Here is a 15020-nt window from a genome sequence, read left to right on the forward strand (position 1 = left end):
ATATGCATACAGGGTGCTTAATGAAATTTATAAGTAAAATAATTTAAAAAATTTTCTATAAATAAATTATTATTAATATTAGTGTTATTATTTAATAAATAATAATAAATTTTTATTTATTTAAAGTTAAATAAAATATATTAATTATTTTTTTGTAACAATAAATAATTATTTTTGGTTCAATTATCCAAATAATTAGGATGAGTAGGAGAAGAGCGCATAGTATAATACATATATAAAATATATTTTACAATATATTTTCTTTATCTATAATATATATGTTATGTATATGTATATAATATTTTATAATATAATATGAAATTATATAATATAATATTTGTAATACATAGAAGTGAATTGTAGATCTAAAACAATATTTAACATTACACATATGTTACTAGTCAGTTACTTCAACTAAGGCAGAACCTGCTCCGCATAATAGGTAGGCATGTCATGAGACTGGCTTTACTCCATAATGACTTTTATCGTGGCAGTGGTTCTGAGGATGTGATGGAAACTGTGCTCCATTTCATGTGTCAGTGCCCACCTTTGACTAGAAGACGATCAAAAATCTTTGGGGTCCCTTTTCTAACCGACCGAACTGTCATACTGCAACATTAGGGATAATACAAGTTTATAGAACTGCCATGCTGGTTAATCTTTACCTTTTGCGGCTAGTCGTTGTTAGTCATTGCCTTTTGCGACTACTGGTCGTGTACTGTCAGTTAATCTATATATGTACTTGTGCTTAAGTGGGTGTTTTTGGGCACAAAGCCGCCGCTACAAGCTAACTTAACCTATACATATATACATATATGTATATGTGTTTAATTGTTATTATATTAGTATTATATTTTTAGGTTCCTTCTCAAGTTATTTCCATTATTTTTTTTCCTAAACTTTAACTCCAATTTTGAATATTATTTTAGTACCAGGGTGTAAATTACCTTCTGCCATGATGTATTATTTTCTAGTTCAATACACCCTGTATTCATTTAATAATGGTACAAGCGATTTCACGTAATAGATTAAATTTAATTAGCTCAATGCTGAGAAATAAAACATTTTAATTTGTCATGTCGAAAAATTTTTCTTTTAAATTTTTAATTCACTTTATGAATGGCTTCGAAATACATTAAAAAATTTCTTAGAAAAAAATTCACGCGAATTTGGACATGACTAGCATATATGACTATCATATATAGTATATAGGGTGTTTTCATTTAATGCATCACAAATGATAGGGATTTCGAGAAAAATTGTCTTCATCACCTCTGATTTGTATGAAATTGTAAAGTGCTAATGTGATTGCCTACCATTTATATTCTATATAGCCCATTGCTTTGTGAGATAATTATAATCAAATATCGATCAATCGAACTCAATGAATATTTGATAGAATTTGAATATAATAACAAATAAATAAATATTTGTTTGTAGTATTTATTTATTATTTATTAATAATAATGGTTTTGTTCTCAATGTCAAAGTTTTATTTACATTGAAGACGACAATTTATTATTTGTTGTGACCATGACTGTATGCATAACATATGCTGTAACGGAAATCAAAAGAACAGGTAGACTATGAAGTAAGTAGCTTAAAGATTTAAGTGAGGAACTCCAAATACAATAATTGGTATTACTAACTTGAACACGAGAACAATAACTAGGTGAGAACCACCATTCCATAAGGTTTTAGATCCAAAGTGAACTGTTATACCAAATTCAAAAAAAAAAAAAATATGAACTACTTCTAGTGTTTATATATTTAATTTATTGCTTATATGTTTTTAAGTTTTATTTTGCTTTTTTTTTTTAAATAATAACAAAAGTATAAAAAACTTTACTACTTCATACTCAAAACATTTAATATTAACATTAACATTAAAATTTCAAACCAAACTTCTTAAAAATAATATATACATTTTCGACTAACTTATAAATTATACTTAAAATTATTATATACAAAATTATTCGAGCAATTGCGTAATAAAACAAATATACATTTAAAAATAAATAAATAAATTATTAAAAACTAATGTAAAAAATAGACGGAATGCAAAAAATTGAACTTCGAATTTTTCTTTTAAAATGTTTTTTTTTTCTTTTTTACATTTTAAAAAGTACAATTAAATTTTATTATTTTATTATTTTTTATAATGAAAAATGTTATTTAATGTATTTATTTAGTAAAAAACTTGTAAATGTGTTTGCAATTTTTTTTTTGTGAATTCTGAGGTAGGCTTTTTAATATATAATATTTTTTTTCGGATTCTTGGCTATTATTTTTATAACAGTTGTACTTTTTTTATAAGTAAATAATTTTTTACACAATTTTAACTTCGTGTTACTTTTAATTTAAGTACATATATAATAAAAAAATAACAATTAAAATTTAACAGTCTTCTGGTTTGCATTTTATGTTAGTATTTAGCAAATTAAATGCGGCATAGTTATTCGAGCAAAAAAAAAATAAAAAAAATAAAAAAAAATAATATACTGGTTGGAATTATCAACGAGTAAAGAAAAAAAAAATTAATTAATTTTTTAAAAATTAGTTATAATTTATGTAATAATTATTTATTTATAATTTTATTTACGTTTTCCAGAAATAATATTTTACAATATCTGTGCAACTAGTAGTGTTTAAAAAAGTAACTAATATGTTGCTTAAGTAACGAGTAATGTATTTGCTCAAAGAACCATGCCAGGATATTATCGTTTGTATCATCAAATCATTGGCTTTGTATTCAATTTTAGCTAATTTTAACTATTTTGTTTTTCTTATAAGGTTGCTTTTTATTTTCATAAAAATAAAATTAAAATAAATAAAATTTTCTAACGACTGGGCTTACTATATGTCTTTATCGCTAAATCTTAAACCAAACTATGTACAATAAGAAAAAAATAAATTCCTCTCCGCCTAATTATTATTAAAAATATTTGGTGCCTTATATAAATAATTTGAACTTTAACTGATTTTTTAAAATTAATTTTAAATTACAATTAATTATTTAAATTTTATGCTCTTAGCTATATACAAAGTTTAAGTACTTCTTGGCTATCGCATTAGATTTCGACACTATGAAAGATCATTGAAGCCGTACAAGTGTATAAATTCACCACATGAGATTTTCACCACATGAGAAATACACCACTTCTTTTATTATCGTTTCTGCTTGCTTTAGCGACAAGCATACTTTTGGCGCTTTCTTATGCCGTTAATACCATTTCTTGGTATTCTAATATTTTCGATTAACCTCTTTCAATTCTATCTAACTCACTCTTAATCAGCTCACTTGTTGTGTTAATAGGTTAACCAATTCTGTACGGTCCATATTATTCAAAGTATGCATATCAACACCCAACGCAGCTGCCACTGCTTCAATATCTAAGCCGAATGAGGTCAAGAGTTCTAAAAATCGCATCTCCTCACCAGTTAAAGGGTTTGTGAGTGTTGGACAGGAATGATTGCATTGTGGCCAGCTGCAACGTTCCAAGAGTCTGGGAATGCATTTTTCGGGGACACGAGAAACGCGTTTAGTACGGTTGATTGAGTGATCCTTCTGTGCCTTTGTTAAAATTTGCTCCTGTTGTTGTTGTAAGTCACGTTCCTTTTCTTTTTCACGTTGCAATTTCTGTTCTTTTCGTCGTCTTTTGTTACCTTGCCTGGGTTTTTGTGCATTCTCTCTTGTGTCATGATTGCGTCTACGTTCTTTATGTTGTTTTCGTTCATGCACATTTGTCCCATTGATATCGTGTGGCCTTTTCGGTAATTTATTTTCTCGGTCAGATTTTCTGGCAACGCCTGCATTATTTTGCTTACGATTATGTCGTTCACGTTGTTCACGTCGCTGGGCTTGTTTCTGCAAACGTAATCTTCTACGTTCTGCACGTTGTTCTTTTGTGAGATGTTTCTGATGGCGTTTGGGATGTTCTAAATTATTTTGTCTATTTTTGTTGTGCTCGTTTTTCTCTTCCCTTTGGTTATTTGGATGTCTGTGTTTCTTGTTAGGTGTGAGTGTAGCTTCAGTAGAGCGCCCCAACTTATCATGTCGTCTACGACGTGGACGTGTTGAATGTTCCCAACAACGCAAAGCAGATGGTAATGATATATCATCTAGGCGTATATTAATCCAATCTCTTTTAGAGAGTACTGCATGCCCGATGCAAGAAGGCGCAAATACAGCGGTTACATTATCCAATGAAGAGCGCAAAGCTGCACCCATTTCATGTATATAGTTCCATTGTTGTGGTGTAACTGGTGCGCCAACATTATCTGCTCTCATTTGTGCTTCATCGAAAAGCCATTGAAATACGAAGAGAGGTGCTATATAAATCATTAAAAAACAATTCGTTATTTTCATTCTAAAAAAACTGTTTTTTAATTTTCTACTTACATTTTAAAGTTGGATATAAACGGTAACCAAAATAGCAACGCCAAGGCTCAGCAGTATGTACTTTCATACATTCTTCGGGCAGCAAACCTTGCCACAATTTCCAACCCTGACGTACAGCTTCACTTGACGCCACTGCAGAAGGTGTATACGGTTCTCGATCCAAAAACCAACCGGAATCACTTACACCACGTACTGTCACAAACAGATTACGTTCTTGCTGCAAGTAACGTGTTATACGATCCAAATTCAGCATAACACCCAAGCCGCCTGCTGAAGAGCCGACTAACAACAACTCAGCACCAGCGGTACGTCCTAGACCGAGAGGTATAAGATCAGCAATAACTTGACGTAAAATCAAAGCACCCATAAAACGCCAATTCCTCTCAGGCGATTCAGCAATAGCACGTGTACCTGACCAAGAGTCACTACTGCAATATGGCACCAGCACGTGATTTGCACTGTGCCAATAGGGATTCTCCTCTGCTAGTGGTGACAAAATTCCGCCAACTGTAATTAATAAAAACATATTTAATAAAAATTATACTCGTAATTAAATTAAACAAAATTAATTAATTTAAATTTTGTGTCTACTTACCATCTCTGGTTTCGGTCCATTGTGCAGACGTCATTAAATGTCGCAAGCGTAACCAACGTGCGCGACATGAGCGTGTATCATAGCAATGCCAACCGCCTTCAAGAAATACAATCCATTTTTTCGATTGTGGATTCTTGCGTAGATAGAAACCGGCTTGTGAGCCATCGTTACAGGTTATAGTGCGATTCGATAGAAAGACGCGTTTCAGGGAACGACTATTTTTATCTTGCATTTGGTTGGCTTCAACGCCTGGTCGTTGTAAGGAATTCGTTTCAATTGCTAATTTTTGTCGCATTGAAGTAGTGGAGGAATTCTGCTGTGTATCCGAAATACCGGAATTACTTAATAAGGACGCTGATTCGGGATATGTGCGTAATGTTGTAGAACGTGACTGCACCGTCTTAAAATGTGAAATCGTTATTACAGCGAAGAGAATGCAGGGAAGTGTGTACTGTAGAATTCTTTTGTGGCTGCAGGTGCTTGTATTTTTTCTCTAATATTATTTAAAAAAAATAAAATAAATTATTTTTAGATTAATGTGGAATTTATTTGGAATAAATAATATATGTTACATATAACATATACATATAATAATTTTTTAAATGTAGTAGAAAATTGAGTATTTCGTTTATTTAATTAAAAATAATTAAAGTGAGCTTCATGGACAATATATTAATTATTTATAAGAGCTTGGATTTGTTTTCACATATATATAGTATATTAGTATATACATATTATAGTATATCAGTTTTTCATAGGATTTTCTCATAGTAACTTACACGATCCACAGGCGATCTAAACAAAGTACGTCTCAGAATAATTTTAAATATAAACTAACCTTCATCTAAATGCTTAATTTGTGAATAAAAATGTGTAAAATGAATTTTTTTACAATAATTTCAAAATTAATTAATTAATTGAAGTTAATTGCTAAATTAGCAAATAATACTGAATAAATTAATTATCGTATATCGAAATATCGTATAAAATTGAACAGCGCTATCTATCAAGCTATAGCACTGGCAGTTGCGTTGGTGGAAATACTGACTTACGAGCCACAAAATTTTTGTATTAGTTCTTGTCAAAGTAATAATTCGTTTTTATAATTCAATAATTAAACATGTAAAATTTTAATTTAAAACATTCATATACGAATATCTTAAAATTTTATACATAAATAATGTTAATATTTTCAAAATATACTTTATTAATTTTGAACAATAAATTCCAATTTTAATTCCTACATTGGCACAATTTTATTTTTTTTACACAACATTTCTTCTTCGTATATAAATATTGCTTATTTTAGTTAACATAAAAAAGAATTAATTGTTTTTTATTATAAGTTGAAAAAGCAATTCAAAATTACTCCCAGTGACCCCTATCAGAAAATAGCAAGTGTTTTACGGTCAATAAAATTCGTTATATTTGAAATTAAGTGACCAGATGTACGATATTACAAAAATGCAAAACTAATTTTTATAAAATGAATATTCAAGCTGGTGTGAACTATATAAAATTAAGTAATATTACTCAATAAACAATCATCAGTAATTTAAAATGTATAACTACGGCAATGATTAAGGAAGGTATGGACAAAATGGTTATGTTCCATGCAACTGACAAGATTTAAAACCATATTTGATGAAGAATACCTTGCTTGAAAATTGTTTTGGCAATTTTGCGCTGAACAAAATATTAACTATACATATATATACGTATAGAATTGCGCACATTTCTCAAGAACTTTTAATCCAATTATTTGAATTCTTATTTTAAAGGGAAGTAAAAATAAATTTTATTTTTAATTAATTGAATTTTTGGGTGACCATAGAAATGTTTTGTATGGTCTTTCTGGAAATATAAAATAGTTATTTTATGGAAAAATATTGTAAGCAAAGAATTGAATGTAAGTACCTTTATTCGAAACAAATATTATTTTTCATAAAAACCTTAATAAATAAAGAAAATGGGATATAATGTAAGAATTTTTACTAAAATCCTTTTATAAAACTATAATAATTATTAAAAAGTCCAAAAATAACTAGTACTTATATTGAGAAAGTGAGCAGATATTTTCTATCAAGAAAAAATATATAAACTTTAAGAAAAAATCTTCCATTTTAACTCCTATCGTTAGGCAACCACACGATTTATTATCAAAGAGGTGACCAGATGTATAATTTAATTTGGAAAAATTTTTAAAAAAAAATTTAAGTTATTTTTAGACATAAAAATATTTTGCTAACAACAAAAGCGACAAATGTTTCAAACAAAATAAAAACAAAAATCAAACAATTTGCTCTTTATGGGTTAATAGGTATCGGTAGTTAAGTTGTTCACATGTGTTTCGTGTTTCATACATGATCTTTGATCTTGTTTTGTATCTTTGCACTTCTCTTCTACTTAGTTAATTTTTAAAATTTTTGCAGTTTTTTTCTCCTTATTTGTTGTTATTGTTGTAGTTATTGTTGTTACTGTTGTTGTTGTTGTTGTTGTTGTTGCTGCTATTTTAGCGTATTTTTACTTAGGCGGAAAAACTCGCTTTGATCAAAATGCGAGTAAGAAGCCTCAATGATAAGATCAAAGAAACTTACCGTCAAAAAAAAATTTTTTTTATATGTTTTCTTTAGGAGATATAAACACAACAAAATCAAAATAAAAACAATAGCTACAAAATATTATTTCTGGTGTTATTATTGTGTAGTGTATAGTGTTTGTTGTTGTTGTTGTTGTTTTGTAGTATATAGTCAATAGAGACAACAACAAAAAAACCACAAAAACTACGAGTAATAAAATTAATATAAATAGAAAAAAAAAATAGAATCATTCACTTCCAATTCATTCACGGTCAATAAAATGTTCCATAATCAGATTTATTTTTGTTTGATATTTAAAATTATTGATTTAATTCTGGATAATATTTTGTAAAGATCAAAAAGTGTTTAGTCAGTTATATTTCTATGCTAAGTTGTTTATTATATGTCCATATATAAACGATCGCTTATGTGATCATAGCAGTCGTGTAATTTTATGTTAGTGATATGGGCTATTAAAGAGCGCTGTAGTGGGTTGTGACTCCATATAGGCATATAGTTTTTACGAGTGAGGTGCGAAATATGTTATTCGGTATAAGCAAGAGAAACAGTAAGTGTTGATATGTAGTAATGAAAAGGCAACAGATAAGCGTTACTAAGCGTCGAGTAGACAATAGTAAAGCATCTTCTAAAGAAACTATAAATGTTAAGGAAGGCCAACTGCAGAACGTTGGCAGTCATCCTGCATTAGATTATATATTGTACAATTATGTTAATTTACAGGTGTATATTTTTGAATAACATAATATGTTATTCAGAATACATAACAAAAGTTGTCACTGTTAACAGTAACAGCGTAATGTTAGAATAAAAAATAATGTAAGGAAGAAACACTTTAAAATAGAGATGGAGACATAGTATTGAATTAAAAGAATAAATTTTTCTATATTTTATTATTTAAATTATTATTTTTTTATTTTATTTATTATTGAAATTAAAAAACAATATCTATAGATGTATTTTCTTGAATTTAATTATGAATTGAAATTAGTTTTGGCTGACAATATAGGTGCCTTTGATATTATATTGCCAAATACTCGCAGAGATCTTTGTATATATTTCTTAAATATGTATATACATTTATATACATAATATAATATAAATTTGTTGTTTTGTTAAAGTTTTTAGATTGCAAATACCAGTCATTTAAACTGCCAAATTTAAAGTACAAATTGTTGTTATATGAAGATATCTTATAACATATATAATTCATAAATGGTTAGCTATATGGTCAGCCAATAGTTACTTCTGTCATAACCTGACGTTAATTTACAACTTATACTAAAGAACTTAGTAATAATCGAACAGAGATGTATTTAATTATTCGTATTTATATATATTATATATGTATATGTATATGTATATATTATATTATATTATATACATATATGTATTATATGTATTATATTATATATATTTATATATTTTCTCTGTTCGATTATTATTACGTTCTTTAGTATATGTAAGTTGTAATTTAACGTCAGGTTATGACGGAAGTTACTATTTCTTTAATAGAAATTTCTATATTTAGTAAAGAGGTTTAAAAAAATTTTTTTATATTATATTTTTATTAATTGAACGTTTGGCTGACTATATAGCTGTTTTGAGTATTGCCCAATACCCATCATCAGTGGTCTTGGAATTATTTCTTGTATTTAATTATTCGCAAATAATTTTTATGAAACTGCAATTACCAAGAGCTCAACTTGCACCCTACCAAATATTAAGCGCAGAGTCAGCGCTCCTTAACCAACTGACCCAAAATCGTACTTGACTTTTATGTTCACACATTTTTCTGGAGTTTTGTTATTTTGATGTAAAAGTTTATTAACAAATTCACTTGCTGTGTTGTATTGAAACGAAATCATAAACTAGCTGTAGAATAATTGAATTATTTTTTAGTAGTAGTAAGTTCTTTTATTTGCGATTATTAAATTATAACATATTAATAGCTATTTTAACATTTTACTATTTTTATATTTTAATAATGTGTAACATAAGAACTATAGATTTATTTAAGACAATAACTATTAAGTTGTCTGTCTATAACTATTAAGTTTAAACGCGATTCGAACACATTTCTTAGTATAAATTTATTTTTTTTCAGTTCTTGTAGACTTTTTTATTCTTCTCTATTAAAATTTTTAAAATCTTCCCTTCTTTCATAAATTTTCTAATAATATGACAAAAGATGACGTTAAATGTTAATCCTCTTAATTGAATTTTAATTAAATTTTTAAGTTAAACACTTTACTAATATCTTTTGACTATTCATTTGATTATAACAACAAAGAAACCGCAATAATTTGAAAGTTAATAATAAAATAATATAATTTATCTATGTGAATCACTCAGCTAAGCGCCATCTTACCGACAAAGCGCCAATTGTATGCATAATTGATTACAACAATTATAACAGAAACAACAACAACAACAAAACAATTGAATTAATATAAACAATATAAATAGTTTTAAATAATTATTGTCAGTTGACATTTTAATATTGTTGACAATTTAATATATTATAATAAATTATAAATGTTTGCAAATTGACAGCAATGCCATTTACATAATTAAACAGAAAGTTCATAAGGTTTGTGTAGGTAAAAAAAAAACAAAAAAAAAAAAACACATATATCTAAAATCATATTTAAATGCAAATTCCAGTAACAAATTACACAAATGACAGACTAGAATTCGCCTAATCAGATTTTCATTAATATAAGCTTCAAGTCCATATTTCAATCAAAGCCGCTTTAATGACTGACTTTACTTCTTATATTTATTTGTATTTTGTGTTTTTTTTTTCATTGTTTTGTTTTGCTTAATAATATGCAAAGGCGTAGACTGGCTCCTCAATTTTTCATTCATATCAATTTGCATATCATAAAAAGCCCCCACGACTCGATACATCAAAACAACAACACAACAAAAAGAAAAAATAACAAAAAATAAAAGAAAAACTAAAGAAAAAAGAGCAAGAAAATCTTAACATAAGAGCAGAGCAGTTTGGAACGTGTGACTTGGCTTGAAACGAAATCTAATGCAAATAACGACGACGTGATACGAAACGAAACGAGAAGAGACGAGACGAAACGAGACAAAACAAGACGAGCAACGACGAACAACGACGATATCAGCTTAGGCGAAATATCGTCTTATCAATATTTAATCACTGGCGCTGTTAATTGAAATATGGTTGCTTTGATTTGAATTTTATTTAAATTGGTATTTAGTTGCTCTTGGTCTTGCTCTTATTTGTTTTGAACTTGCAGTTGTTGTAATAAATATTACTACTTTTGTTGTTGTTGTCGAGTTTTTGTTTTTATAATATTTATATAGAATATATATAAGGTATATATATATATGTATTTTTTTTATAAATTTTAAGTTTGAATTTCTTTAATTTGGCGCATGTGCCTCGGGTCTAGCGGTACAAGATCAAAGTGACGGTATGAAACGATTGAGGATTTGAAACGATTTCTGCTGTTATTTATGGTAGAAGAGATAAAAATTCTTGGTTCATTGTAGGCACGCGAAGTCTATGAGCTATGTGTGCTTTATGTTCGACTATCTTATGCTCATTAATAGTCAATACTAGAAACCAATTCCATATCAATGTCTTCTTTAGAGATTAGAAAAATCATTTTAGTAGCTATGAAATCTAAAGGAAAGGTTAAAAACACTTCAAATAGAAATCAAGTTATTAATTTTTATGATAGCAGCAATAAAACTAGTTGGTTCTTTATAGATTTTTCACTCTTCCAATGAAGCCATTAATAACAGAAATCTATTTGTGCCTGCTACTTTATTACGCTGACCGAGAAATTAGCACATTAATACAATAACAGATTTGGGAAGATTTATGAAGGAAAAATGGTGTTTCTTATATTATTCCATCCATCCATTATTTATATATATTTATTGACTTTTTTTATTATGAAGTGTAAAATTGGTGATGAAATTTGTTGTTTGGTTTAGAGTGTTTAACAAATGATTCAGAGAAGATTTAATGAGTTTTAACATTAAAACTTGTAGTTTGTTTATTTACTACGTATTTTATTGTAGTGTAACTAAGTAGAAGATAATTTAGTTAAATCAGTTTAAAATTACTAATTTTAATTAGTGTTATATATTATTGCAACAATATACCATATAGGCGTATACAAGGAAGGATATTGGTGGGAAGGCAAATATTTAAATATGTTGGACTTGCAAATGATCCAAAATGATCTGAAGCATCTTGAATCTTCTTTAAATATTTAAAATATCTAAAATATTTTTAATATTGAATAATATTCATAATATTAAATTATTATTATTAATAAGAATATTAACAATAATATTATTATTAATATTGCGTGCCAGCCAAATATTTAAATAAGGTTTGCAAATGATCCAAAATGATCTGAAATATCCAAAATCTTTTTAAAATATTTAATATATCTTAAATATTTTTAATATTTAAATATTTAATAATGTTAATATTATTAAATTATTAATATTAATAAATAATATTAATAACAATATCCAATATTGTTATATCTAATTAATATCTAATATTTATTTAAAATATTAATAACAATATTATTATTAATATTAATATTTAAGATTTATCAAAAATATCTTAAATGTTTTCAATATTTCGGATAATTTCACACAACCCGTAATGGATTTTTTCAATTAATTGTTTTTATACATATACTCTTTTCTTCTTTACTTGAACAAATGCGAGTTAGTGCCTAAAGTACTTTTACACACAATAATGTGTTTGACCATTTAGATACATCACGGCAATAAGAGGTCCATTAAATTTTGATAATAAGTAATTCAGATGATTTTATAGAAATATCCTATGAAGCCCAGCATACCTTCCTTTGAATTAGATTAGGTTGGGTAAGGTTACGTATTAGAAATTATTGATGGTATTAAATATGAATTAACGTTTTTTTTTCACGCATTCTGGATGGAAAGTATGAACAAATTAGAAAGGCACATCTACTCTATTCAAGTGAAAGTGAACCAACCTGAAAACTCGCTAAACTTGGCCACATTCCCAAAAATTTTAAATCTTCTCCTAGTCATTAAGAGCGCTGACACATAAAGGGAGCTACAATTTTCTTCTTATACACTAAGCCCCAATTTCGACAAAAGTCATTATAGGTTACACCAAGTTTCATATCTTCTCTTCCTTCCTACTCGTACATATCTTCTCTTCCTAATGACTCGTTAGTGACCGAAACCTTAGTACTTAAGCAGGTTGTGTCAACAGTTGTAGAAGCTGACTGGTACTTTTCTTGTCCAGTTTAAAACCAGTCGATTTTGAGATTTAACAGGAACAGGGATACGTGTAAAATATTTAAGGATACGGTGGAGTTCGAATAAACAAATCAACATATACAGAATATTTTTATGAAATTTTCTTCAACAAATTAAAAAAAAATTAGTGAAAAGTAATTAAATTTTTCAAATTCATTCCGAAACTTCAATGTGCTGTCTTTGTGAACTCTATATCTCTGAGTCGGTTGACAGACGAATCGCATGTTGCATTAATATGAATCAGTGGAATTTTTTTTCATTTATGAAGAAAGGTTTTTTAGACATATTACCTATTTGATAGTTTTAGTGTTAACCTTGACCTTAAAATAACTCATTACGCAATAATCTCCTCTAATGACTGATGAGATTATTACAGTTGTTGACGTGTATTCTCTAGGATCATGTAAAATCTTATTAAAATGTCCACTGTTTCAGAGCATTTTCGATAACTTTCTCGTGGCAGCCATTTTTATAAATTATGGCATTATTAATACGCAAATGCTGAAATTATTTGCGAAAACTGACAGACTTACCAACACTTCGTTATCAAATCTCAGAATGGTTACAGGCTCCTTAGGGAGGTATGCAGATCTGAGGTCAATTATTGCTTAATCTAATGAAGTAATAAACAATAATCTAGTCAAGGCGTAAAGAGGGGTTTTGAAAATACCTCGAGTTAAGAAAGAGTAAAAGTGCTCAAGTGCACTGGTTCAAATAGCTTCAACATAAAATAAATAAGATCAACAGCCATTAGACTGAAACTAGTTGCAGTGTTGCCACCAGTTTAAAATGTATAGTAGTGTTAAATGGTTGCTGTGCAATTGGTTGATAATAGTATAAAATTATATTATTTTATATATTTTTATCCGGTAACTGAACTGTAATTGTCTCGTTCTACAGTTGTATCTACAGTTTTATGATTTTAGAAATCGAAATCTCATTTCTTATTGTTAAAACAAATTTTTCTCTTTTTTCAATAAATTTAAATCAATTAGCACGTTTTCGCTTCATTATATTAATGAATATTGATTTTTATGATTTCAAAAACCAAAAATCAATTATGAAATCAATGCAAAGTGCTGATTATCACACTACCCAGATACTCTAATTAAATTACGACTGATCAAATTTAAAGTCGGAACTCATCAAAGCCATACTTAAAGTCTGTTTTCAATTAATATTATTTTTCCACAATTTTATTGATTTTTGTACTTATTGGGATTATGTTTTCTCTCTCTTTAATAACACAATTATTTATTTTGAACATTTTAAATAAGAGTACTTTATATTTGTAACTTCAAATTGACAAAAAAAAAACAAAAAAAAACAAACAGTTTTAAAATTCTTAGGTAAAAAGCCGAATTTGTCAATGACGTGAGGTGTCAAGGCGCAAACATGAATTTGCTGCAATTGAGCTGAAACTTAATACTGGGATTATCTACTGTAAACACGAAAACATAAAAGTGGCCATAAACAAACTTCCGTTGCATGCCACATGCAACAGAACAAGCCCTACACATGCAACATTGTTTACATCCGCACCCGAACTGTAACGGGGCAAAGTATAAAAGCAGTACGCATTGGAAATGTGGCAAGTGCGGAACTTGTTCGACAGAAAAGTAATTTTGGTGCAAGTTAAGATTTCCAAATGATAAAAACCAAATAAAAATATAGTAAAACTGTGCGAGTACATGGAACGAACCAGTCAAGGAAGAGTTGTACATATAGTATATGTTATGTATCTACAACAACACTAATAACAACAATGACAACAAGAGTAACAATCACTTAGCTGCTGTAAATAACGCGTTAGTGTTGCGTCTTCAAAGCAGAACCCAGGTATGCCGCGTAAACAAATTTTTCTACACTGATCTACTAAGTACACTGATCTACACAACCGGGCACGGGTGAATGAGATGAGCTGCCCAACTGTTTGTAGTTTACTCTTTTTGAGTTGTTGTTGGAGTTGGAAATGAGTGTGACTGTTTTGGCTGATAGCAGTGGAAATGGATGGACTGACAATAATTACATCATGATTGCGTACTGACGTCTGTCATGTCGGCGAAACACTTTGAGGAATCCGGTAATTTATTGATGATCGTCATGA

At 28.3% G+C, this 15020-nt stretch overlaps 1 protein-coding gene across 1 annotated transcript; it reads right to left on the reverse strand.

Moving 5' to 3' along the window:
- Positions 1 to 3213: 3213 nt before the first annotated feature.
- LOC119672649 (palmitoleoyl-protein carboxylesterase NOTUM) lies at positions 3214 to 5455 on the reverse strand. Its single transcript, XM_038083757.1, has 3 exons — positions 4998 to 5455; positions 4403 to 4909; positions 3214 to 4332 (listed from the first exon to the last, which is right to left on the reverse strand). Exons 1-3 carry the CDS (start codon positions 5290 to 5292, stop codon positions 3293 to 3295), a joined length of 1842 nt encoding a protein of 613 aa, XP_037939685.1. The 5' UTR covers positions 5293 to 5455; the 3' UTR covers positions 3214 to 3292.
- Between the last annotated feature and the right edge of the window lie 9565 nt (positions 5456 to 15020).

This window comes from Teleopsis dalmanni, chromosome 1, assembly GCF_002237135.1.
Source record: "Teleopsis dalmanni isolate 2A chromosome 1, ASM223713v2, whole genome shotgun sequence".
Taxonomy (NCBI): Eukaryota; Metazoa; Arthropoda; class Insecta; order Diptera; family Diopsidae; genus Teleopsis; species Teleopsis dalmanni.

Coding starts and splice junctions, on each gene's coding strand:
- LOC119672649 (XM_038083757.1), bottom strand. CDS start 5,292: ATGCGACAAAAATTAGCAATTGAAACGAATTCCTTACAACGACCAGGC. Junction 4,910..4,997: donor ATGGACCGAAACCAGAGATG/GTAAGTAGACAC, acceptor TATTAATTACAG/TTGGCGGAATTTTGTCACCA. Junction 4,333..4,402: donor TTTATATCCAACTTTAAAAT/GTAAGTAGAAAA, acceptor TGATTTATATAG/CACCTCTCTTCGTATTTCAA.